Source organism: Oncorhynchus gorbuscha, unplaced genomic scaffold (genome assembly GCF_021184085.1).
Source record: "Oncorhynchus gorbuscha isolate QuinsamMale2020 ecotype Even-year unplaced genomic scaffold, OgorEven_v1.0 Un_scaffold_643, whole genome shotgun sequence".
Lineage (NCBI taxonomy): Eukaryota > Metazoa > Chordata > Actinopteri > Salmoniformes > Salmonidae > Oncorhynchus > Oncorhynchus gorbuscha.
Genome location: NW_025745750.1, coordinates 34,668 through 58,488, shown reverse-complemented (window position 1 = coordinate 58,488; position 23,821 = coordinate 34,668). Strand labels below are relative to the sequence as shown.

The 23,821-nt window shown below is 45.6% G+C and overlaps 1 protein-coding gene across 1 annotated transcript in view; it reads left to right on the top strand.

The window, feature by feature from the left end:
- kiaa1549lb (KIAA1549-like b) overlaps positions 1-20,224 on the top strand; it is a gene marked incomplete at its 5' end in the record, with an annotated part of 191,024 nt that extends 170,800 nt beyond the window's left edge. The window contains 2 exons of the mRNA XM_046335003.1: positions 17,454-17,637; positions 19,954-20,224. Of these exons, the coding sequence (XP_046190959.1) occupies positions 17,454-17,637; positions 19,954-20,224 (455 nt within the window). The remainder of the gene's footprint in view (positions 1-17,453; positions 17,638-19,953) is intronic.
- Between the last annotated feature and the right edge of the window lie 3,597 nt (positions 20,225-23,821).

The window sequence follows — 23,821 nt, the reverse complement described above, 5'->3', positions numbered from 1 at the left end:
GGTTAGGAGTTTGGGTAAGGAGTTTGGGTAAGGAGTTTGGGTTAGGAGTTTGGGTAAGGAGTTTGGGTAAGGAGTTAGGGTTAGGAGTTTGGGTAAGGAGTTTGGGTTAGGAGTTTGGGTAAGGAGTTTGGGTAAGGAGTTTGGGTAAGGAGTTTGGGTAAGGAGTTTGGGTAAGGAATTTGGGTAAGGAGTTTGGGTTAGGAGTTTGGTTTAGGAGTTTGGGTTAGGAGTTAGGGTTAGGAGTTAGGGCTTGGGTAAGGAGTTTGGGTAAGGAGTTTGGGTAAGGAGTTTGGGTAAGGAGTTTGGGTAAGGAGTTTGGGTTAGGAGTTTGGGTTAGGAGTTTGGGTTAGGAGTTTGGGTAAGGAGTTAGGGTTAGGAGTTAGGGCTTGGGTAAGGAGTTAGGGTTAGGAGTTAGGGTTAGGAGTTAGGGCAAGGAGTTTGGGTAAGGAGTTTGGGTAAGGAGTTAGGGTTAGGATTTTGGGTTAGGAGTTTGGGTTAGGAGTTTGGGTAAGGAGTTTGGGTTAGGAGTTTGGGTTAGGAGTTTGGGTTAGGAGTTAGGGTTAGGAGTTAGGGCTTGGGTAAGGAGTTTGGGTAAGGAGTTTGGGTAAGGAGTTTGGGTAAGGAGTTTGGGTAAGGAGTTTGGGTAAGGAGTTTGGGTTAGGAGTTTGGGTTAGGAGTTTGGGTTAGGAGTTTGGGTTAGGAGTTAGGGTTAGGAGTTAGGGCTTGGGTAAGGAGTTTGGGTAAGGAGTTTGGGTAAGGAGTTTGGGGTAGGAGTTTGGGTTAGGAGTTTGGGTAAAGAGTTTGGGTAAGGAGTTTGGGTTAGGAGTTTGGGTAAGGAGTTTGGGTAAGGAGTTTGGGTTAGGAGTTTGGGTTAGGAGTTTGGGTTAGGAGTTTGGGTTAGGAGTTTGGGTTAGGAGTTTGGGTTAGGAGTTTGGGTAAGGAGTTAGGGTTAGGAGTTAGGGTTAGGAGTTAGGGTTAGGAGTTAGGGCAAGGAGTTTGGGTAAGGAGTTTGGGTAAGGAGTTTGGGTAAGGTGTTAGGGTTAGGATTTTGGGTTAGGAGTTTGGGTAAGGAGTTTGGGTAAGGAGTTTGGGTAAGGAGTTTGGGTAAGGAGTTTGGGTAAGGAGTTTGGGTAAGGAGTTTGGGTAAGGAGTTTGGGTAAGGAGTTTGGGTAAGGAGTTTGGGTAAGGAGTTTGGGTAAGGAGTTTGGGTAAGGAGTTTGGGTAAGGAGTTTGGGTTAGGAGTTTGGGTAAGGAGTTTGGGTTAGGAGTTAGGGCTTGGGTAAGGAGTTTGGGTAAGGAGTTATGGTTAGGTGTTTGGGTAAAGAGTTTGGGTTAGGAGTTTGGGTAAGGAGTTAGGGCTTGGGTAAGGAGTTTGGGTAAAGAGTTTGGGTAAGGAGTTTGGGTAAGGAGTTTGGGTTAGGAGTTTGGGTAAGGAGTTTGGGTAAGGAGTTTGGGTAAGGAGTTAGGGTTAGGAGTTTGGGTAAGGAGTTTGGGTTAGGAGTTTGGGTAAGGAGTTTGGGTAAGGAGTTTGGGTAAGGAGTTTGGGTTAGGAGTTTGGGTTAGGAGTTTGGGTAAGGAGTTTGGGTTAGGAGTTTGGGTGGGTAAGGAGTTTGGGTATGAGGAGTTTGGGTTAGGAGTTAGGGCTTGGGTAAGGAGTTTGGGTAAGGAGTTTGGGTAAGGAGTTTGGGTAAGGAGTTAGGGTTAGGAGTTTGGGTAAGGAGTTTGGGTTAGGAGTTTGGGTTAGGAGTTTGGGTAAGGAGTTTGGGTAAGGAGTTTGGGCAAGGAGTTTGGGTTAGGAGTTTGGGTTAGGAGTTTGGGTAAGGAGTTTGGGTAAGGAGTTAAGGAGTTTGGGTTAGGAGTTTGGGTTAGGAGTTTGGGTAAGGAGTTTGGGTAAGGAGTTTGGGTTAGGAGTTTGGGTTAGGAGTTTGGGTTAGGAGTTTGGGTTAGGAGTTTGGGTTAGGAGTTTGGGTAAGGAGTTTGGGTTAGGAGTTTGGGTAAGGAGTTTGGGTTAGGAGTTTAGGGTTAAGGAGTTTGGGTTAGGAGTTTGGGTTAAGGAGTTTGGGTTAGGAGTTTGGGTTAGGAGTTTGGGTTAGGAGTTTGGGTTAGGAGTTTGGGTTAGGAGTTTGGGTAAGGAGTTTGGGTAAGGAGTTTGGGTAAGGAGTTTTAGGAGTTTGGGTTAGGAGTTTGGGTTAGGAGTTTGGGTTAGGAGTTTGGGTTAGGAGTTAGGGTTAGGAGTTTAGGAGTTTGGGTTAGGAGTTTGGGTTAGGAGTTTGGGTAAGGAGTTTGGGTTAGGAGTTTGGGTTAGGAGTTTGGGTTAGGAGTTTGGGTTAGGAGTTTGGGTAAGGAGTTTGGGTTAGGAGTTTGGGTTAGGAGTTTGGGTTAGGAGTTTGGGTTAGGAGTTTGGGTTAGGAGTTTGGGTTAGGAGTTAGGGTTAGGAGTTAGGGTTTGGGTAAGGAGTTTGGGTAAGGAGTTTGGGTAAGGAGTTTGGGTTAGGAGTTTGGGTTAGGAGTTTGGGTTAGGGTTTGGGTTTGGGTAAGGAGTTTGGGTTAGGAGTTAGGGTTAGGAGTTAGGGTTAGGAGTTTGGGTTAGGAGTTTGGGTTAGGAGTTTGGGTTAGGAGTTTGGGTTAGGATTTGGGTTAGGAGTTTGGGTTAGGAGTTTGGGTTAGGAGTTTGGGTTAGGAGTTTGGGTTAGGAGTTTGGGTTAGGGAGTTTGGGTAAGGAGTTTGGGTTAAAGAGTTTGGGTTAGGAGTTTGGGTAAGGAGTTTGGGTTAGGAGTTTGGGTTAGGAGTTTGGGTTAGGAGTTTGGGTTAGGAGTTAGGGTTAGGAGTTTGGGTAAGGAGGAGTTTGGGTAGGAGTTTGGGTAGGAGTTTGGGTAAGGAGTTTGGGTTAGGAGTTTGGGTTAGGAGTTTGGGTTAGGAGTTTGGGTAAGGAGTTTGGGTTAGGAGTTAGGGTTAGGGCTTGGGTTTGGGTTTGGGGAGTTTGGGTTAGGAGTTAGTTAGGAGTTTGGGTTAGGAGTTTGGGTTAGGGAGTTTGGGTAAGGAGTTTGGGTAAGGAGTTTGGGTAAGGAGTTTGGGTTAGGAGTTAGGAGTTTTAAGGAGTTGGGTTAGGAGTTTGGGTTAGGAGTTAGGGTTAGGAGTTTGGGTTAGGGAGGAGTTTTAAGGGTTAGGAGTTTGAGTTTGGGTTAGGAGTTTTAGGAGTTTGGGTTAAGGAGGAGTTTTAGGGTTTGGGTAAGGAGTTTGGGTAAGGAGTTTGGGTAAGGAGTTTGGGTTAGGAGTTTGGGTAAGGAGTTAGGGTTAGGAGTTTGGGTAAGGAGTTTGGGTTAGGAGTTTGGGTAAGGAGTTAGGGTTAGGAGTTCGGGTTAGGAGTTTGGGTAAGGAGTTTGGGTTAGGAGTTTGGGTAAGGAGTTTGGGTAAGGAGTTTGGGTAAGGAGTTTGGGTTAGGAGTTTGGGTTAGGAGTTTGGGTTAGGAGTTTGGGTAAGGAGTTAGGGTTAGGAGTTAGGGTTAGGAGTTAGGGCTTGGGTAAGGAGTTTGGGTAAGGAGTTTGGGTTAGGAGTTTGGGTAGGAGTTTGGGTTAGGAGTTTGGGTTAGGAGTTTGGGGAGTTTGGGTAAGGAGTTTGGGTAAGGAGTTTGGGTTAGGAGTTTGGGTAAGGAGTTTGGGTTAGGAGTTTGGGTTAGGAGTTTGGGTAAGGAGTTTGGGTAAGGAGTTAGGGTTAGGAGTTAGGGTTAGGGTTAGGGCTTGGGTAGGAGTTTGGGTAAGGAGTTTGGGTTAGGAGTTTGGGTAAGGAGTTTGGGTAAGGAGTTTGGGTTAGGAGTTTGGGTAAGGAGTTTGGGTAGGAGTTTGGGGGTTAGGGGAGTTTGGGTAAGGAGTTTGGGTAAGGAGTTTGGGTTAGGAGTTTGGGTTAGGAGTTTGGGTTAGGAGTTTGGGTTAGGAGTTTGGGTTAGGAGTTTGGGTTAGGAGTTTGGGTTAGGAGTTTGGGTTAGGAGTTTGGGTTAGGAGTTTGGGTTAGGAGTTAGGGTTAGGAGTTAGGGCTTGGGTAAGGAGTTTGGGTAAGGAGTTTGGGTTAGGAGTTTGGGTAAGGAGTTAGGGTTAGGAGTTTGGGTAAGGAGTTTGGGTTAGGAGTTTGGGTAAGGAGTTAGGGTTAGGAGTTCGGGTTAGGAGTTTGGGTAAGGAGTTTGGGTTAGGAGTTTGGGTAAGGAGTTTGGGTAAGGAGTTTGGGTAAGGAGTTTGGGTTAGGAGTTTGGGTAAGGAGTTTGGGTTAGGAGTTTGGGTTAGGAGTTTGGGTAAGGAGTTTGGGTAAGGAGTTAGGGTTAGGAGTTAGGGTTAGGAGTTAGGGTAAAGAGTTTGGGTAAAGAGTTTGGGTAAGGAGTTTGGGTTAGGAGTTTGGGTAAGGAGTTTGGGTAAGGAGTTTGGGTTAGGAGTTTGGGTTAGGAGTTTGGGTTAGGAGTTTGGGTAAGGAGTTTGGGTTAGGAGTTTGGGTAAGGAGTTAGGGTTAGGAGTTAGGGTTAGGAGTTAGGGCAAGGAGTTTGGGTAAGGAGTTTGGGTAAGGAGTTTGGGTAAGGAGTTAGGGTTAGGATTTTGGGTTAGGAGTTTGGGTTAGGAGTTTGGGTAAGGAGTTTGGGTAAGGAGTTTGGGTAAGGAGTTTGGGTAAGGAGTTTGGGTAAGGAGTTTGGGTAAGGAGTTTGGGTAAGGAGTTTGGGTAAGGAGTTTGGGTTAGGAGTTAGGGCTTGGGTAAGGAGTTTGGGTAAGGAGTTTGGGTAAGGAGTTATGGTTAGGTGTTTGGGTAAAGAGTTTGGGTTAGGAGTTTGGGTTAGGAGTTTGGGTAAGGAGTTAGGGCTTGGGTAAGGAGTTTGGGTAAAGAGTTTGGGTAAGGAGTTTGGGTAAGGAGTTTGGGTAAGGAGTTTGGGTAAGGAGTTTGGGTTAGGAGTTTGGGTAAGGAGTTTGGGTAAGGAGTTAGGTTAGGAGTTAGGGTTAGGAGTTAGGGCTTGGGTAAGGAGTTTGGGTAAGGAGTTTGGGTAAGGAGTTTGGGTAAGGAGTTAGGGTTAGGAGTTTGGGTAAGGAGTTTGGGTTAGGAGTTTGGGTAAGGAGTTTGGGTAAGGAGTTAGGGTTAGGAGTTTGGGTAAGGAGTTTGGGTTAGGAGTTTGGGTAAGGAGTTTGGGTCAGGAGTTTGGGTAAGGAGTTTGGGTTAGGAGTTTGGGTAAGGAGTTTGGGTAAGGAGTTTGGGTAAGGAGTTTGGGTTAGGAGTTTGGGTTAGGAGTTTGGGTAAGGAGTTTGGGTTAGGAGTTTGGGTAAGGAGTTAGGGTTAGGAGTTAGGGTTAGGAGTTAGGGCAAGGAGTTTGGGTAAGGAGTTTGGGTAAGGAGTTTGGGTAAGGAGTTAGGGTTAGGAGTTTGGGTTAGGAGTTTGGGTAAGGAGTTTGGGTAAGGAGTTTGGGTAAGGAGTTTGGGTAAGGAGTTTGGGTAAGGAGTTTGGGTAAGGAGTTTGGGTAAGGAGTTTGGGTTAGGAGTTAGGGCTTGGGTAAGGAGTTTGGGTAAGGAGTTTGGGTAAGGAGTTATGGTTAGGTGTTTGGGTAAAGAGTTTGGGTTAGGAGTTTGGGTTAGGAGTTTGGGTAAGGAGTTAGGGCTTGGGTAAGGAGTTTGGGTAAAGAGTTTGGGTAAGGAGTTTGGGTAAGGAGTTTGGGTAAGGAGTTTGGGTAAGGAGTTTGGGTTAGGAGTTTGGGTAAGGAGTTTGGGTAAGGAGTTAGGTTAGGAGTTAGGGTTAGGAGTTAGGGCTTGGGTAAGGAGTTTGGGTAAGGAGTTTGGGTAAGGAGTTAGGGTTAGGAGTTAGGGTTAGGAGTTTGGGTAAGGAGTTTGGGTTAGGAGTTTGGGTAAGGAGTTTGGGTTAGGAGTTTGGGTTAGGAGTTTGGGTAAGGAGTTTGGGTTAGGAGTTTGGGTAAGGAGTTTGGGTCAGGAGTTTGGGTCAGGAGTTTGGGTAAGGAGTTTGGGTTAGGAGTTTGGGTAAGGAGTTTGGGTAAGGAGTTTGGGTAAGGAGTTTGGGTTAGGAGTTAGGGCTTGGGTAAGGAGTTTGGGTAAGGAGTTTGGGTAAGGAGTTAGGGTTAGGAGTTTGGGTAAGGAGTTTGGGTTAGGAGTTTGGGTAAGGAGTTAGGGCTTGGGTAAGGAGTTTGGGTAAGGAGTTTGGGTGAGGAGTTTGGGTAAGGAGTTTGGGTTAGGAGTTTGGGTAAGGAGTTTGGGTAAGGAGTTAGGGCTTGGGTAAGGAGTTTGGGTAAGGAGTTTGGGTAAGGAGTTTGGGTTAGGAGTTTGGGTAAGGAGTTTGGGTTAGGAGTTTGGGTAAGGAGTTTGGGTAAGGAGTTTGGGTTAGGAGTTTGGGTAAGGAGTTTGGGTAAGGAGTTTGGGTTAGGAGTTTGGGTAAGGAGTTTGGGTTAGGAGTTTGGGTAAGGAGTTTGGGTTAGGAGTTTGGGTAAGGAGTTTGGGTAAGGAGTTTGGGTTAGGAGTTTGGGTAAGGAGTTAGGGTTAGGAGTTAGGGTTAGGAGTTAGGGCAAGGAGTTAGGGCAAGGAGTTTGGGTAAGGAGTTTGGGTAAGGAGTTTGGGTAAGGAGTTTGGGTTAGGATTTTGGGTTAGGAGTTTGGGTTAGGAGTTTGGGTTAGGAGTTTGGGTAAGGAGTTTGGGTAAGGAGTTTGGGTAAGGAGTTTGGGTAAGGAGTTTGGGTAAGGAGTTTGGGTTAGGAGTTTGGGTAAGGAGTTTGGGTAAGGAGTTTGGGTTAGGAGTTAGGGCTTGGGTAAGGAGTTTGGGTAAGGAGTTTGGGTAAGGAGTTATGGTTAGGTGTTTGGGTAAAGAGTTTGGGTTAGGAGTTTGGGTAAGGAGTTAGGGCTTGGGTAAGGAGTTTGGGTAAAGAGTTTGGGTAAGGAGTTTGGGTAAGGAGTTTGGGTAAGGAGTTTGGGTTAGGAGTTTGGGTAAGGAGTTTGGGTAAGGAGTTAGGTTAGGAGTTAGGGTTAGGAGTTAGGGCTTGGGTAAGGAGTTTGGGTAAGGAGTTTGGGTAAGGAGTTAGGGTTAGGAGTTTGGGTAAGGAGTTTGGGTTAGGAGTTTGGGTAAGGAGTTTGGGTAAGGAGTTAGGGTTAGGAGTTTGGGTAAGGAGTTTGGGTAAGGAGTTTGGGTTAGGAGTTTGGGTAAGGAGTTTGGGTAAGGAGTTTGGGTAAGGAGTTTGGGTTAGGAGTTTGGGTAAGGAGTTTGGGTAAGGAGTTTGGGTTAGGAGTTTGGGTAAGGAGTTTGGGTTAGGAGTTAGGGCTTGGGTAAGGAGTTTGGGTAAGGAGTTTGGGTAAGGAGTTAGGGTTAGGAGTTTGGGTAAGGAGTTTGGGTTAGGAGTTTGGGTAAGGAGTTAGGGCTTGGGTAAGGAGTTTGGGTAAGGAGTTTGGGTAAGGAGTTTGGGTAAGGAGTTTGGGTTAGGAGTTTGGGTAAGGAGTTTGGGTAAGGAGTTAGGGCTTGGGTAAGGAGTTTGGGTAAGGAGTTTGGGTAAGGAGTTTGGGTAAGGAGTTTGGGTAAGGAGTTAGGGTTAGGAGTTTGGGTAAGGAGTTTGGGTAAGGAGTTAGGGTTAGGAGTTTGGGTAAGGAGTTTGGGTTAGGAGTTTGGGTAAGGAGTTTGGGTAAGGAGTTTGGGTCAGGAGTTTGGGTTAGGAGTTTGGGTAAGGAGTTTGGGTAAGGAGTTTGGGTAAGGAGTTTGGGTTAGGAGTTAGGGCTTGGGTAAGGAGTTTGGGTAAGGAGTTTGGGTAAGGAGTTAGGGTTAGGAGTTTGGGTAAGGAGTTTGGGTTAGGAGTTTGGGTAAGGAGTTAGGGCTTGGGTAAGGAGTTTGGGTAAGGAGTTTGGGTAAGGAGTTTGGGTTAGGAGTTTGGGTAAGGAGTTTGGGTAAGGAGTTTGGGTTAGGAGTTTGGGTAAGGAGTTTGGGTAAGGAGTTTGGGTTAGGAGTTTGGGTAAGGAGTTTGGGTTAGGAGTTTGGGTAAGGAGTTTGGGTTAGGAGTTTGGGTAAGGAGTTTGGGTTAGGAGTTTGGGTAAGGAGTTAGGGTTAGGAGTTAGGGTTAGGAGTTTGGGTTAGGAGTTTGGGTAAGGAGTTTGGGTAAGGAGTTTGGGTAAGGAGTTTGGGTAAGGAGTTTGGGTAAGGAGTTTGGGTTAGGAGTTTGGGTAAGGAGTTTGGGTAAGGAGTTTGGGTAAGGAGTTTGGGTAAGGAGTTTGGGTAAGGAGTTTGGGTAAGGAGTTTGGGTAAGGAGTTTGGGTTAGGAGTTTGGGTAAGGAGTTTGGGTTAGGAGTTAGGGCTTGGGTAAGGAGTTTGGGTAAGGAGTTTGGGTAAGGAGTTATGGTTAGGTGTTTGGGTAAAGAGTTTGGGTTAGGAGTTTGGGTAAGGAGTTAGGGCTTGGGTAAGGAGTTTGGGTAAAGAGTTTGGGTAAGGAGTTTGGGTAAGGAGTTTCGGTAAGGAGTTTGGGTTAGGAGTTTGGGTAAGGAGTTTGGGTAAGGAGTTAGGTTAGGAGTTAGGGTTAGGAGTTAGGGCTTGGGTAAGGAGTTTGGGTAAGGAGTTTGGGTAAGGAGTTAGGGTTAGGTGTTTGGGTAAAGAGTTTGGGTTAGGAGTTTGGGTAAGGAGTTAGGGCTTGGGTAAGGAGTTTGGGTAAAGAGTTTGGGTAAGGAGTTTGGGTAAGGAGTTTGGGTAAGGAGTTTGGGTTAGGAGTTTGGGTTAGGAGTTTGGGTAAGGAGTTTGGGTAAGGAGTTAGGTTAGGAGTTAGGGTTAGGAGTTAGGGCTTGGGTAAGGAGTTTGGGTAAGGAGTTTGGGTAAGGAGTTAGGGTTAGGAGTTTGGGTAAGGAGTTTGGGTAAGGAGTTTGGGTTAGGAGTTTGGGTAAGGAGTTTGGGTAAGGAGTTAGGGTTAGGAGTTTGGGTAAGGAGTTTGGGTTAGGAGTTTGGGTAAGGAGTTTGGGTAAGGAGTTTGGGTAAGGAGTTTGGGTTAGGAGTTTGGGTAAGGAGTTTGGGTAAGGAGTTTGGGTTAGGAGTTTGGGTAAGGAGTTTGGGTTAGGAGTTAGGGCTTGGGTAAGGAGTTTGGGTAAGGAGTTTGGGTAAGGAGTTAGGGTTAGGAGTTTGGGTAAGGAGTTTGGGTTAGGAGTTTGGGTAAGGAGTTAGGGCTTGGGTAAGGAGTTTGGGTAAGGAGTTTGGGTAAGGAGTTTGGGTAAGGAGTTTGGGTAAGGAGTTTGGGTAAGGAGTTTGGGTTAGGAGTTTGGGTAAGGAGTTTGGGTAAGGAGTTAGGGCTTGGGTAAGGAGTTTGGGTAAGGAGTTTGGGTAAGGAGTTTGGGTTAGGAGTTTGGGTAAGGAGTTTGGGTTAGGAGTTTGGGTAAGGAGTTTGGGTAAGGAGTTTGGGTTAGGAGTTTGGGTAAGGAGTTTGGGTAAGGAGTTTGGGTTAGGAGTTTGGGTAAGGAGTTTGGGTTAGGAGTTTGGGTAAGGAGTTTGGGTTAGGAGTTTGGGTAAGGAGTTAGGGTTAGGAGTTAGGGTTAGGAGTTAGGGCTTGGGTAAGGAGTTTGGGTAAGGAGTTAGGGTTAGGAGTTTGGGTAAGGAGTTAGGGTTAGGAGTTTGGGTAAGGAGTTAGGGTAAGGAGTTCGGGTTAGGAGTTCGGGTTAGGAGTTTGGGTTAGGAGTTTGGGTAAGGAGTTTGGGTAAGGAGTTTGGGTAAGGAGTTTGGGTAAGGAGTTTGGGTAAGGAGTTTGGGTAAGGAGTTTGGGTTAGGAGTTTGGGTTAGGAGTTTGGGTTAGGAGTTTGGGTAAGGAGTTTGGGTTAGGAGTTTGGGAGTTTGGGAGTTTGGGTTAGGAGTTTGGGTTAGGAGTTTGGGTTGGGTAAGGAGTTTGGGTTAGGAGTTTGGGTAAGGAGTTTGGAGTTAGGAGTTTGGGTAGGAGTTTGGGTTAGGAGTTTGGGTTAGGAGTTTGGGTAAGGAGTTAGGGTTAGGAGTTAGGGTTAGGAGTTAGGGCTTGGGTAAGGAGTTTGGGTAAGGAGTTTGGGTAAGGAGTTTGGGTTAGGAGTTTGGGTAAGGAGTTTGGGTAAGGAGTTTGGGTTAGGAGTTTGGGTAAGGAGTTTGGGTTAGGAGTTTGGGTAAGGAGTTTGGGTTAGGAGTTTGGGTAAGGAGTTTGAGTAAGGAGTTTGGGTTAGGAGTTTGGGTTAGGAGTTTGGGTAAGGAGTTTGGGTTAGGAGTTTGGGTTAGGAGTTTGGGTAAGGAGTTTGGGTTAGGAGTTAGGGTTAGGGTTTGGGTTAGGAGTTAGGGTTAGGAGTTAGGGTTAGGAGTTAGGGCTTGGGTAAGGAGTTTGGGTTAGGAGTTTGGGTAAGGAGTTTGGGTAAGGAGTTTGGGTAAGGAGTTTGGGTAAGGAGTTTGGGTAAGGAGTTTTGGAGTTTGGGTAAGGAGTTTGGGTTAGGAGTTTGGGTTAGGAAGGAGTTTGGGTTAGGAGTTTGGGTTAGGAGTTTGGGTTAGGAGTTTGGGTTAGGAGTTTGGGTTAGGAGTTTGGGTTAGGAGTTTGGGTTAGGAGTTTGGGTTAGGAGTTTGGGTTAGGAGTTAGGGTTAGGAGTTAGGGTTAGGAGTTAGGGCAAGGAGTTTGGGTAAGGAGTTTGGGTTAGGAGTTTGGGTAAGGAGTTAGGGTTAGGAGTTTGGGTAAGGAGTTTGGGTTAGGAGTTTGGGTAAGGAGTTAGGGTTAGGAGTTCGGGTTAGGAGTTTGGGTAAGGAGTTTGGGTTAGGAGTTTGGGTAAGGAGTTTGGGTAAGGAGTTTGGGTAAGGAGTTTGGGTTAGGAGTTTGGGTTAGGAGTTTGGGTTAGGAGTTTGGGTAAGGAGTTAGGGTTAGGAGTTAGGGTTAGGAGTTAGGGCTTGGGTAAGGAGTTTGGGTAAGGAGTTTGGGTTAGGAGTTTGGGTAAGGAGTTTGGGTTAGGAGTTTGGGTTAGGAGTTTGGGTAAGGAGTTTGGGTAAGGAGTTTGGGTAAGGAGTTTGGGTTAGGAGTTTGGGTAAGGAGTTTGGGTTAGGAGTTTGGGTAAGGAGTTAGGGTTAGGAGTTAGGGTTAGGAGTTAGGGCTTGGGTAAGGAGTTTGGGTAAGGAGTTTGGGTAAGGAGTTTGGGTTAGGAGTTTGGGTAAGGAGTTTGGGTAAGGAGTTTGGGTTAGGAGTTTGGGTAAGGAGTTTGGGTAAGGAGTTTGGGTAAGGAGTTTGGGTAAGGAGTTTGGGTTAGGAGTTTGGGTAAGGAGTTTGGGTTAGGAGTTTGGGTTAGGAGTTTGGGTTAGGAGTTTGGGTTAGGAGTTTGGGTTAGGAGTTTGGGTTAGGAGTTAGGGTTAGGAGTTAGGGCTTGGGTAAGGAGTTTGGGTAAGGAGTTTGGGTAAGGAGTTTGGGGTAGGAGTTTGGGTTAGGAGTTTGGGTAAAGAGTTTGGGTAAGGAGTTTGGGTTAGGAGTTTGGGTAAGGAGTTTGGGTAAGGAGTTTGGGTTAGGAGTTTGGGTTAGGAGTTTGGGTTAGGAGTTTGGGTAAGGAGTTTGGGTTAGGAGTTTGGGTAAGGAGTTAGGGTTAGGAGTTAGGGTTAGGAGTTAGGGCAAGGAGTTTGGGCAAGGAGTTTGGGTAAGGAGTTTGGGTAAGGAGTTTGGGTAAGGAGTTAGGGTTAGGATTTTGGGTTAGGAGTTTGGGTTAGGAGTTTGGGTAAGGAGTTTGGGTAAGGAGTTTGGGTAAGGAGTTTGGGTAAGGAGTTTGGGTAAGGAGTTTGGGTAAGGAGTTTGGGTAAGGAGTTTGGGTTAGGAGTTAGGGCTTGGGTAAGGAGTTTGGGTAAGGAGTTTGGGTAAGGAGTTTGGGTAAGGAGTTATGGTTAGGTGTTTGGGTAAAGAGTTTGGGTTAGGAGTTTGGGTTAGGAGTTTGGGTAAGGAGTTAGGGCTTGGGTAAGGAGTTTGGGTAAAGAGTTTGGGTAAGGAGTTTGGGTAAGGAGTTTGGGTAAGGAGTTTGGGTAGGAGTTTGGGTTAGGAGTTTGGGTAAGGAGTTTGGGTAAGGGTTAGGAGTTAGGGTTAGGTTAGGAGTTAGGGCTTGGGTAAGGAGTTTGGGTAAGGAGTTTGGGTAAGGAGTTAGGGTTAGGAGTTAGGGTTAGGAGTTAGGGTTAGGAGTTTGGGTAAGGAGTTTGGGTTAGGAGTTTGGGTAAGGAGTTTGGGTAAGGAGTTAGGGTTAGGAGTTTGGGTAAGGAGTTTGGGTTAGGAGTTTGGGTTAGGAATTTGGGTAAGGAGTTTGGGTAAGGAGTTTGGGTAAGGAGTTTGGGTAAGGAGTTTGGGTAAGGAGTTTGGGTTAGGAGTTTGGGTAAGGAGTTTGGGTTAGGAGTTAGGGCTTGGGTAAGGAGTTTGGGTAAGGAGTTTGGGTAAGGAGTTTGGGTAAGGAGTTATGGTTAGGTGTTTGGGTAAAGAGTTTGGGTTAGGAGTTTGGGTAAGGAGTTAGGGCTTGGGTAAGGAGTTTGGGTAAAGAGTTTGGGTAAGGAGTTTGGGTAAGGAGTTTGGGTAAGGAGTTTGGGTTAGGAGTTTGGGTAAGGAGTTTGGGTAAGGAGTTAGGTTAGGAGTTAGGGTTAGGAGTTAGGGCTTGGGTAAGGAGTTTGGGTAAGGAGTTTGGGTAAGGAGTTTGGGTAAGGAGTTTGGGTTAGGAGTTTGGGTAAGGAGTTTGGGTTAGGAGTTTGGGTAAGGAGTTTGGGTAAGGAGTTAGGGTTAGGAGTTTGGGTAAGGAGTTTGGGTAAGGAGTTTGGGTTAGGAGTTTGGGTAAGGAGTTTGGGTAAGGAGTTTGGGTAAGGAGTTTGGGTTAGGAGTTTGGGTAAGGAGTTTGGGTAAGGAGTTTGGGTTAGGAGTTTGGGTAAGGAGTTTGGGTTAGGAGTTAGGGCTTGGGTAAGGAGTTTGGGTAAGGAGTTTGGGTAAGGAGTTAGGGTTAGGAGTTTGGGTAAGGAGTTTGGGTTAGGAGTTTGGGTAAGGAGTTAGGGCTTGGGTAAGGAGTTTGGGTAAGGAGTTTGGGTAAGGAGTTTGGGTAAGGAGTTTGGGTAAGGAGTTTGGGTTAGGAGTTTGGGTAAGGAGTTTGGGTAAGGAGTTAGGGCTTGGGTAAGGAGTTTGGGTAAGGAGTTTGGGTAAGGAGTTTGGGTAAGGAGTTTGGGTAAGGAGTTTGGGTTAGGAGTTTGGGTAAGGAGTTTGGGTAAGGAGTTTGGGTTAGGAGTTTGGGTAAGGAGTTTGGGTAAGGAGTTTGGGTTAGGAGTTTGGGTAAGGAGTTTGGGTTAGGAGTTTGGGTAAGGAGTTTGGGTTAGGAGTTTGGGTAAGGAGTTTGGGTTAGGAGTTTGGGTAAGGAGTTAGGGTTAGGAGTTAGGGTTAGGAGTTAGGGCTTGGGTAAGGAGTTTGGGTAAGGAGTTTGGGTAAGGAGTTTGGGTAAGGAGTTAGGGTTAGGAGTTTGGGTAAAGAGTTTGGGTTAGGAGTTTGGGTTAGGAGTTTGGGTAAGGAGTTAGGGCTTGGGTAAGGAGTTTGGGTAAAGAGTTTGGGTAAGGAGTTTGGGTAAGGAGTTTGGGTAAGGAGTTTGGGTAAGGAGTTTGGGTAAGGAGTTTGGGTTAGGAGTTTGGGTAAGGAGTTTGGGTAAGGAGTTAGGTTAGGAGTTAGGGTTAGGAGTTAGGGCTTGGGTAAGGAGTTTGGGTAAGGAGTTTGGGTAAGGAGTTAGGGTTAGGAGTTAGGGTTAGGAGTTAGGGTTAGGAGTTTGGGTAAGGAGTTTGGGTTAGGAGTTTGGGTAAGGAGTTAGGGTTAGGAGTTTGGGTAAGGAGTTTGGGTTAGGAGTTTGGGTTAGGAGTTTGGGTTAGGAATTTGGGTAAGGAGTTTGGGTAAGGAGTTTGGGTAAGGAGTTTGGGTAAGGAGTTTGGGTAAGGAGTTTGGGTAAGGAGTTTGGGTTAGGAGTTTGGGTAAGGAGTTTGGGTTAGGAGTTAGGGCTTGGGTAAGGAGTTTGGGTAAGGAGTTTGGGTAAGGAGTTATGGTTAGGTGTTTGGGTAAAGAGTTTGGGTTAGGAGTTTGGGTAAGGAGTTAGGGCTTGGGTAAGGAGTTTGGGTAAAGAGTTTGGGTAAGGAGTTTGGGTAAGGAGTTTGGGTAAGGAGTTTGGGTTAGGAGTTTGGGTAAGGAGTTTGGGTAAGGAGTTAGGTTAGGAGTTAGGGTTAGGAGTTAGGGCTTGGGTAAGGAGTTTGGGTAAGGAGTTTGGGTAAGGAGTTAGGGTTAGGAGTTTGGGTAAGGAGTTTGGGTTAGGAGTTTGGGTAAGGAGTTTGGGTAAGGAGTTAGGGTTAGGAGTTTGGGTAAGGAGTTTGGGTAAGGAGTTTGGGTAAGGAGTTTGGGTAAGGAGTTTGGGTAAGGAGTTTGGGTAAGGAGTTTGGGTTAGGAGTTTGGGTAAGGAGTTTGGGTAAGGAGTTTGGGTTAGGAGTTTGGGTAAGGAGTTTGGGTTAGGAGTTAGGGCTTGGGTAAGGAGTTTGGGTAAGGAGTTTGGGTAAGGAGTTAGGGTTAGGAGTTTGGGTAAGGAGTTTGGGTTAGGAGTTTGGGTAAGGAGTTAGGGCTTGGGTAAGGAGTTTGGGTAAGGAGTTTGGGTAAGGAGTTTGGGTAAGGAGTTTGGGTTAGGAGTTTGGGTAAGGAGTTTGGGTAAGGAGTTAGGGCTTGGGTAAGGAGTTTGGGTAAGGAGTTTGGGTAAGGAGTTTGGGTAAGGAGTTTGGGTAAGGAGTTTGGGTAAGGAGTTTGGGTTAGGAGTTTGGGTAAGGAGTTTGGGTAAGGAGTTTGGGTTAGGAGTTTGGGTAAGGAGTTTGGGTAAGGAGTTTGGGTTAGGAGTTTGGGTAAGGAGTTTGGGTTAGGAGTTTGGGTAAGGAGTTTGGGTTAGGAGTTTGGGTAAGGAGTTAGGGTTAGGAGTTAGGGCTTGGGTAAGGAGTTTGGGTAAGGAGTTTGGGTAAGGAGTTAGGGTTAGGAGTTTGGGTAAGGAGTTTGGGTAAGGAGTTAGGGTTAGGAGTTTGGGTAAGGAGTTTGGGTTAGGAGTTTGGGTTAGGAGTTTGGGTAAGGAGTTTGGGTCAGGAGTTTGGGTTAGGAGTTTGGGTAAGGAGTTTGGGTAAGGAGTTTGGGTAAGGAGTTTGGGTTAGGAGTTAGGGCTTGGGTAAGGAGTTTGGGTAAGGAGTTAGGGTTAGGAGTTTGGGTAAGGAGTTTGGGTTAGGAGTTTGGGTAAGGAGTTAGGGCTTGGGTAAGGAGTTTGGGTAAGGAGTTTGGGTTAGGAGTTTGGGTTAGGAGTTTGGGTAAGGAGTTTGGGTAAGGAGTTAGGGCTTGGGTAAGGAGTTTGGGTAAGGAGTTTGGGTAAGGAGTTTGGGTTAGGAGTTTGGGTAAGGAGTTTGGGTAAGGAGTTTGGGTTAGGAGTTTGGGTAAGGAGTTTGGGTAAGGAGTTTGGGTTAGGAGTTTGGGTAAGGAGTTTGGGTTAGGAGTTTGGGTAAGGAGTTTGGGTTAGGAGTTTGGGTAAGGAGTTTGGGTTAGGAGTTTGGGTAAGGAGTTAGGGTTAGGAGTTAGGGTTAGGAGTTTGGGTAAGGAGTTTGGGTAAGGAGTTTGGGTAAGGAGTTTGGGTAAGGAGTTAGGGTTAGGATTTTGGGTTAGGAGTTTGGGTAAGGAGTTTGGGTAAGGAGTTTGGGTAAGGAGTTTGGGTAAGGAGTTTGGGTAAGGAGTTTGGGTTAGGAGTTTGGGTAAGGAGTTTGGGTAAGGAGTTTGGGTTAGGAGTTTGGGTAAGGAGTTTGGGTTAGGAGTTAGGGCTTGGGTAAGGAGTTTGGGTAAGGAGTTTGGGTAAGGAGTTAGGGTTAGGAGTTTGGGTAAGGAGTTTGGGTTAGGAGTTTGGGTAAGGAGTTAGGGCTTGGGTAAGGAGTTTGGGTAAGGAGTTTGGGTAAGGAGTTTGGGTAAGGAGTTTGGGTTAGGAGTTTGGGTAAGGAGTTTGGGTAAGGAGTTAGGGCTTGGGTAAGGAGTTTGGGTAAGGAGTTTGGGTAAGGAGTTTGGGTTAGGAGTTTGGGTAAGGAGTTTGGGTAAGGAGTTTGGGTAAGGAGTTTGGGTTAGGAGTTTGGGTAAGGAGTTTGGGTAAGGAGTTTGGGTTAGGAGTTTGGGTAAGGAGTTTGGGTAAGGAGTTTGGGTTAGGAGTTTGGGTAAGGAGTTTGGGTTAGGAGTTTGGGTAAGGAGTTTGGGTTAGGAGTTTGGGTAAGGAGTTAGGGTTAGGAGTTAGGGTTAGGAGTTAGGGCTTGGGTAAGGAGTTTGGGTAAGGAGTTAGGGTTAGGAGTTTGGGTAAGGAGTTAGGGTTAGGAGTTCGGGTTAGGAGTTTGGGTAAGGAGTTTGGGTTAGGAGTTTGGGTAAGGAGTTTGGGTAAGGAGTTTGGGTAAGGAGTTTGGGTAAGGAGTTTGGGTAAGGAGTTTGGGTAAGGAGTTTGGGTAAGGAGTTTGGGTTAGGAGTTTGGGTTAGGAGTTTGGGTTAGGAGTTTGGGTTAGGAGTTTGGGTAAGGAGTTAGGGTTAGGAGTTAGGGTTAGGAGTTAGGGCTTGGGTAAGGAGTTTGGGTAAGGAGTTTGGGTTAGGAGTTTGGGTAAGGAGTTTGGGTTAGGAGTTTGGGTTAGGAGTTTGGGTAAGGAGTTTGGGTAAGGAGTTTGGGTAAGGAGTTTGGGTTAGGAGTTTGGGTAAGGAGTTTGGGTAAGGAGTTTGGGTTAGGAGTTTGGGTAAGGAGTTAGGGTTAGGAGTTAGGGTTAGGAGTTAGGGCTTGGGTAAGGAGTTTGGGTAAGGAGTTTGGGTAAGGAGTTTGGGTTAGGAGTTTGGGTAAGGAGTTTGGGTAAGGAGTTTGGGTTAGGAGTTTGGGTAAGGAGTTTGGGTTAGGAGTTTGGGTAAGGAGTTTGGGTTAGGAGTTTGGGTAAGGAGTTTGAGTAAGGAGTTTGGGTTAGGAGTTTGGGTTAGGAGTTTGGGTAAGGAGTTTGGGTTAGGAGTTTGGGTTAGGAGTTTGGGTAAGGAGTTTGGGTTAGGAGTTAGGGTTAGGGTTTGGGTTAGGAGTTAGGGTTAGGAGTTATAGGATTTAGGGTTAGGGTTAGGGTTAGGGTTTGGGTTAGGGTTAGGGTTTGGGTTAGGAGTTTGGGTAAGGAGTTATAGGATTTAGGTTAGGTTAGGGTTAGGGTTAGGGTTTGGGTTAGGAGTTAGGGTTAGGAGTTATAGGATTTAGGTTAGGGTTAGGGTTTGGGTTAGGAGTTAGGGTTAGGAGTTATAGGATTTAGGTTAGGGTTAGGGTTAGGGTTTGGGTTTAGGTTAGGGTTTGGGTTTGGGTTAGGGTTTGGGTTAGGAGTTATAGGATTTAGGTTTAGGTTAACTTTGTTGTTTGTCACAATTGTAGAACAACTTGATTCTTCTTCTAGTAATGGTAGTTGTCATTGTAGTATTTCCCCTGTATAACGACCTCCAACCCCCCCACAGGAAACCCCATCACAGCGGTGTACGCCATCCCAGCCTCGCGGTCGGGTTACTCTGAGTACTTTGCCTCCACGCCTCCGTCCTCCTACCACAGCCCATCCTGGATGTCCTACCCCCCCGAGCCTGAGGACGTGCCTCCCCAGTGGGCTGACTCTGTAAGAACCCCCCTACTCTCCACACTCACCGCGTAGGTAGAAGTAGCAACCCACTGTAAGAATAGGTCAAAGATAAATACACAACGCAGAGACAGAGGATGAGAGGTCAAAAGGACCAGAAGTCAATAGAGTAATAATGATGAAGGGAAATAGTGTTTTTTATGTTATAGGGAATTATTGCTCAATGGTTCGGAGACATGGGAGGAATATGTCTTCTGAAATAGGATACTTGTTATTTGGCCATTGGCTAGTTTTATTGCAAGGAATTCTAATTGGTCAACCACAAGCTAGGGCTGGGTTATAAAACTACATGCTGTCCCTTTGTTCTGGGGAGAGAACCACTGGAGAGAATCACTGAGGACAGGGGAGAATGACCATCTACCTCTCAGCATAACATCTATGATTTGGCCTCTTTGAATAAACCTATTTTTGCTCCCCCTGATTTGCTTTGGGGTTTGTGTTATTGAAGAGTAACATAAATTGCTAACACCACTGATCCTGGAACAGATACGTTACCTTATGGTAAAGTTAGGATGGGGGTGGGATATTCTGATCCTAAATCTGTACTTAAGGGTATGTTCTACCTCGAGCCACAACAAGGGAAAGCCCAATCCTGCCCCAGGTCTTAGAGTTGTTATGTAAACTAATGGAAAGTTACAGAGCTCAATGTGTTTCCTGGATGTTTATAAGACACCAAAATGTGACTCATCAATGAATATGAAGACATTTTCATGACAGCCTCTGCAGAGAGCCTTATCGGCGATTGACAGTACGCTCATTCCTCATCTACCACTAAGCAAAATGTGGTTCCTAATTTTCTATTGTACAATACTCTCTGTCTCTCTCTGTCTGTTAAACATGAAACGGGTTCCATTTCCCCCTCTGTCAGATCTGTTATTGACCATGTGACCTCCCCTCTCCTCACTGGCCTTTCCTCCTCTGTCAGATCTGTTATTGACCATGTGATCTCCCCTCTCCTCACTGGCCTTTCCCCCTCTGTCAGATCTGTTATTGACCATGTGACCTCCCCTCTCCTCACTGGCCTTTCCTCCTCTGTCAGATCTGTTATTGACCATGTGACCTCCCCTCTCCTCACTGGCCTTTCCCCCTCTGTCAGATCTGTTATTGACCATGTGACCTCCCCTCTCCTCACTGGCCTTTCCTCCTCTGTCAGATCTGTTATTGACCATGTGACCTCCCCTCTCCTCACTGGTCTTTCCCCCTCTGTCAGATCTGTTATTGACCATGTGACCTCCCCTCTCCTCACTGGTCTTTCCTCCTCTGTCAGATCTGTTATTGACCATGTGACCTCCCCTCTCCTCACTGGCCTTTCCCCCTCTGTCAGATCTGTTATTGACCATGTGAACTCCCCTCTCCTCACTGGCCTTTCCTCCTCTGCCAGATCTGTTATTGACCATGTGACCTCCCCTCTCCTCACTGGCCTTTCCTCCTCTGTCAGATCTGTTATTGATCATGTGACCTCCCCTCTCCTCACTGGCCTTTCCTCCTCTGTCAGATCTGTTATTGATCATGTGACCTCCCCTCTCCTCACTGGCCTTTCCCCCTCTGTCAGATCTGTTATTGACCATGTGACCTCCCCTCTCCTCACTGGCCTTTCCCCCTCTGTCAGATCTGTTATTGACCATATGACCTCCCCTCTCCTCACTGGCCTTTCCTCCTCTGTCAGATCTGTTATTGATCATGTGACCTCCCCTCTCCTCACTGGTCTTTCCTCTTCTGTATGGAATGTTCTTTGTATCCCTGTTTGTCTGCCTGTTTCAACCAGATGTCTTCACGCAGTGTCTTTTTGCAGAACCAGTGTCATATAGAAACCATTTGCTGAACTGAATGTATGGCTGGCGTTGAGTGGACACAGCCAAATACCGGGGTAGTTGAGCACATTTCCTAAATGAACACCTCTTTTCTTTTTTCTTTTGGGTATTTCAATGATTAGTTTTGTGTAGAGTCAGACACATCTCATGCCCACATTCTAAACTAACCCATAAGTGGAGTTCAAATGCTTGGTTTGAATCGAAAGTCCATTTTTAAAAGTCACAGATATTTTAATCGCCGTTTTAATTTTTACTTCTTAATTTAATTTATCGTGTGAGTTTCGTCCAAGTGTGCTTGTGTATATTTTCCCTTGTTTTCAGCCATTTGAATATATGTGTAATACATGTGGAAGAGAGACAATGTTCACCCAGCAAACTGATCCAATAAGGATAATATGTTTTTGAATTTGAAAAATAAAAATAAAAACAAAGCATCGGCTGTATTTCCTATCATTTAGGTGGGTATCAAACCCTGTGTGGTAGTTTTGGTGACGCCTGGCCTACCCTCTCTTCCAGGTGGCTCTCCCGGGGGTACGTGGAGGCCTTCCCTCATCCCCGCTACCCTCAAGGCAGCTCCCCCAGACTCCCCCTACACTACGGCCAGGCCATGGAGCCACCCCCCACCCCGACCACCGCCGCGTCCCAGCAGAGCCTGCCCGATACGGGGGAGCAGAGAGACAGAGTCCCCCTCAGCAGTCTCTCCACATCTGCCCTGGTCCAGGCCATCCGCCAGGAGGTGGCAAAGCTGGCCAAGAAGCAGACAGACATGTTTGAGTTCCAGGTGTAATCACTCCCTCTATTGGCCGGGAGGTGGAATTGCAGCACTCTCTTTTCTGAACATGCTGTAAAACTAGAGACAAAACAAACTCTCAAACACAACTTTTTTGACATTTGTATATTAAGACTGATAAAAGCCTCTTTCTTTCTATTTTCTCTCTCTCCCCACCTCTCTCAAAGTGGGAAAATCCCACGTTTCTCTGATGTGTTTCATCACCATGCTGTTATTTTGGAGTTACTGAAGAGTGAAAGTGTTCTATCTCAAACTGTCAGTCATCTCTTCTTAACGATGTCTCTATAGTTACATTACCTGTTCCTTTACATTGTACATATGTCATCCCCACATCTAAAGACCTGGAATAATGAAAGATGAGTGTTTCACTAACCAGGACAGTAACCTTAGCAACCCACAGAGGAGAATGTCATGACATCAATAGAACAATTGATGAGGCAGAGAGAGTCGTCACATGTTCATGCACAAAGGTCCAACCACTTCAGAACATCAGAATGAAGTGATAACGAGCCAAGGGTTTTAGGAGGATATATTGGCACGGTTGTTGTTCGGCCTGAGATGAAGTCGAGGGCAGGCAGACCGTGGCACTAAATCCTCCAAACACCGGTTTCGAGGGCATCACTTTTATACAATGTGTTACCAACATATTCAAATAACGATTGACATATTTTCATTATTATAATTTTTTAAAATTAATTTATTCCTTCTACAAGATATAGTCCCGACACAAATCTAGCCAGCTTGTCGTTCGTTCTATCAGTTCGGTTGCTACAGTAGAGAAGCGACACAGAGTCGTTCAGTCTTTTTGTTCTGTATTTATGGATGCGACCCAGTCATTTGTTCTAAATGTTCCGTTTCCATGCTGGCTGGCAACGTTCTTATCCCTTTCTTTCCTGTTAGCCAACTAAGGCTAACTTACAGCTAGAATAACAGCAGTAGTTGCATTTGTTTTAGCTGTTTTCTAGAGATATTTATTTGGATAAATCCATAACAATGGGCTAATGAGGCTCGATTTGTCCTGGCATACAAAATGTGCTCACTTGTCAGGACACTGTTGTTCAGAGAGGCTAACCAACAACACAGCTAACACAATCACTTCAAACTGAAGATGGAAAGACTGCAAACTAGCTGCACTTCGTTTCATTTGACCTTTTTTCAATTTACATTTCTTTGTATTTATCCATAAAAACGATACCAGCTGATTCATGATTTTGACTTGTTGAGAAACACTGTCTGTCTTGTCCCGACTCCCGACATGTTCATTACTATGGGACAGCTGGACGTTGAATTTGAATATTGAAACAATGTTGCAAATGTTGGAGAGACAGACAGCAAGGTTTATACAAATCTCCACTGTTGCAAACTAAATGTTAGTCTAAAGGAAATGTGAGATAATGTCTAGATGCTTTTTATAGTGGAGATTAAGTTTATAAATTGCTTGGCTGGGATGATGAGACAGTGGATTGCGCAGTCATATGGAACAGAGTAAATAGACATTTTAACATCATAGATTTAGCCGGGGATACCTTGTGGAATAGACACTGGCTGGAATGCGTTTTTAACCAATCAGCATTCAGGATTAGACCCACCCGTTGTATAATGTGTATATATAAGCATGTAAAGGGATGCCATGTATCTTAGCTCTTTTTATAGAACATGTCCATTTCAACTAAAAGAGAGACTTCTGTTCTGTTGTCATCTCCAATGGCCCTGAGTATTCCATCCTCTGACTGAGAGGGGATTTAGCTTATGTTCTTCAATGACAATTGAGAACTGAGTCAGATTCCCTTTTCCTGTGCTCAGCCATGTCTTCTAAGTATCATTTCAAGCAGTTTGAAAACAACATGACCACAAATTAGGCACAATTGAAGTCAGTAGATTTAAAGAAGGGTGTTGATTTTCTCCTATGAAAAGGAGGTGCTGGTATTGTATATGAATGGAAATGAACAGTGAGTTGAGATCTGACACCATGTTTGGAAGACACACCTGTCAGAACACATGTGCCTCATAAACTGTGATTATTGTGTCGACAAACACTTGAATCTGAAGGATGCCAACAACAATTTCACTTGTTTCTTGACGATGCCTCCAAACTGCCTTTCACAACATGAACATGATCAGAAATCCAGTACTGTAGCCCTTTTCTTGGACACTGTAAAGTTGGACTGGGTTTAACACAACTGTAAATGTAATAGACAGGAAGGTGAAAAGGTTAGGGCAGCTCTCAGTCCTGGAGTTTGGTCCTCTACATGGAGTCTGGCTTTCATTCTCTCGTTCCCAGTGAGGGAACACACCTTGTCTGAAGGTCCTTGTCTGTACAGTATTCATACAGTGGCCCTTGGTATTCTAATGGGTGGACATGACATGCATGAGTCTACACATGGAAACCAAGGCTGAGATGAGCCTGGTTTGATTATCTTTGATAAGAGGAACAAGTGAGAGGGGAAGAGTGTAATCGTTTTGGTCACAGTAAACCAAAGGATGGGTGGAAGAGCATATCAACTCACACATCATCGGTGGTATTGCAACACAAAAATAAACTGTTCAAATGAATTGTCCCAAAAATGTCACATATTTTCTCCTTCTGTGTTTATCATAACGACAAATTATTGCATTATTTCAGATGTAGGTCATAGTTTTTCACCCTGATTTCCTTTTTTACTGACCCCCTGTACAGTAGAGTTTCTGTTTTCAGATGCACCCTGGGAGATTGTGTTTTCCAGCCCGTCCTGTGTGTCTGAGTGTAAATAGGAGAGGAATACTCTCTCTTACTGTAACTCCAGACCAGAACTCTGTTGCTTTTCTGTTTCCAGCATCTCTTTTGCTGATGGACTGACAACACTCATGGTTGAGGATGGACGGTTATGTTACAATGTAGCTACTGTATTGTAAAGTGAAACCCTTTCTGTCTGTTCTGTAGATGCTGTCCAGTTTTGTGATGAAATGAACACTTTTCACATTTGAATGCTGATACATCAGTCTGCAGAGAGAAACAGGATGGCAGATTATGTGATCTGAATCTTTGCAGATTAACTCAATAAAAGGGATGACAGATTGGCTGTTTGATGAAGAATGTGGTTTGTGACTTTAATATATGATTTATTTATGAACATAAATAGTTGTTAGTTAAGGTCATTCTGATGAGATACAATCATTATAGTTTTTTCCCTGATTTGAATCCTTCTCTTCTCAGTTGTTGAATGACGGATGTATGAAGGTTGCTTAGGAAGTAATCTATAATGGGAGGGAAAGAGAATCAATCAATTTATAAAAGTGTTGGCACTAATTGTCCAAAGAGGTCTAACATTGTAATAGACAACAGCATCAGACGCCCCAAACTGTCTGTCTGTCACATAGACCTACTAGGTCTACAATACGAAACAGCGTTTGAAGTCAGATTGTCATATGAAAAAAAAAAATAGCACTGTATTTTACATCTCCCGTGATCTAAAGGCTCTCCCATCTGCTCTCCCAACTCCAACTCCATCATCAGGATAGCCAGCTCGTTGACTTCGTCCATGTCGCTCCTCCTGGCCACATGGATACCGGTCGGAGGACTAAACACCTCCAGAGGTTGGTAGTTGTTCACCAGTA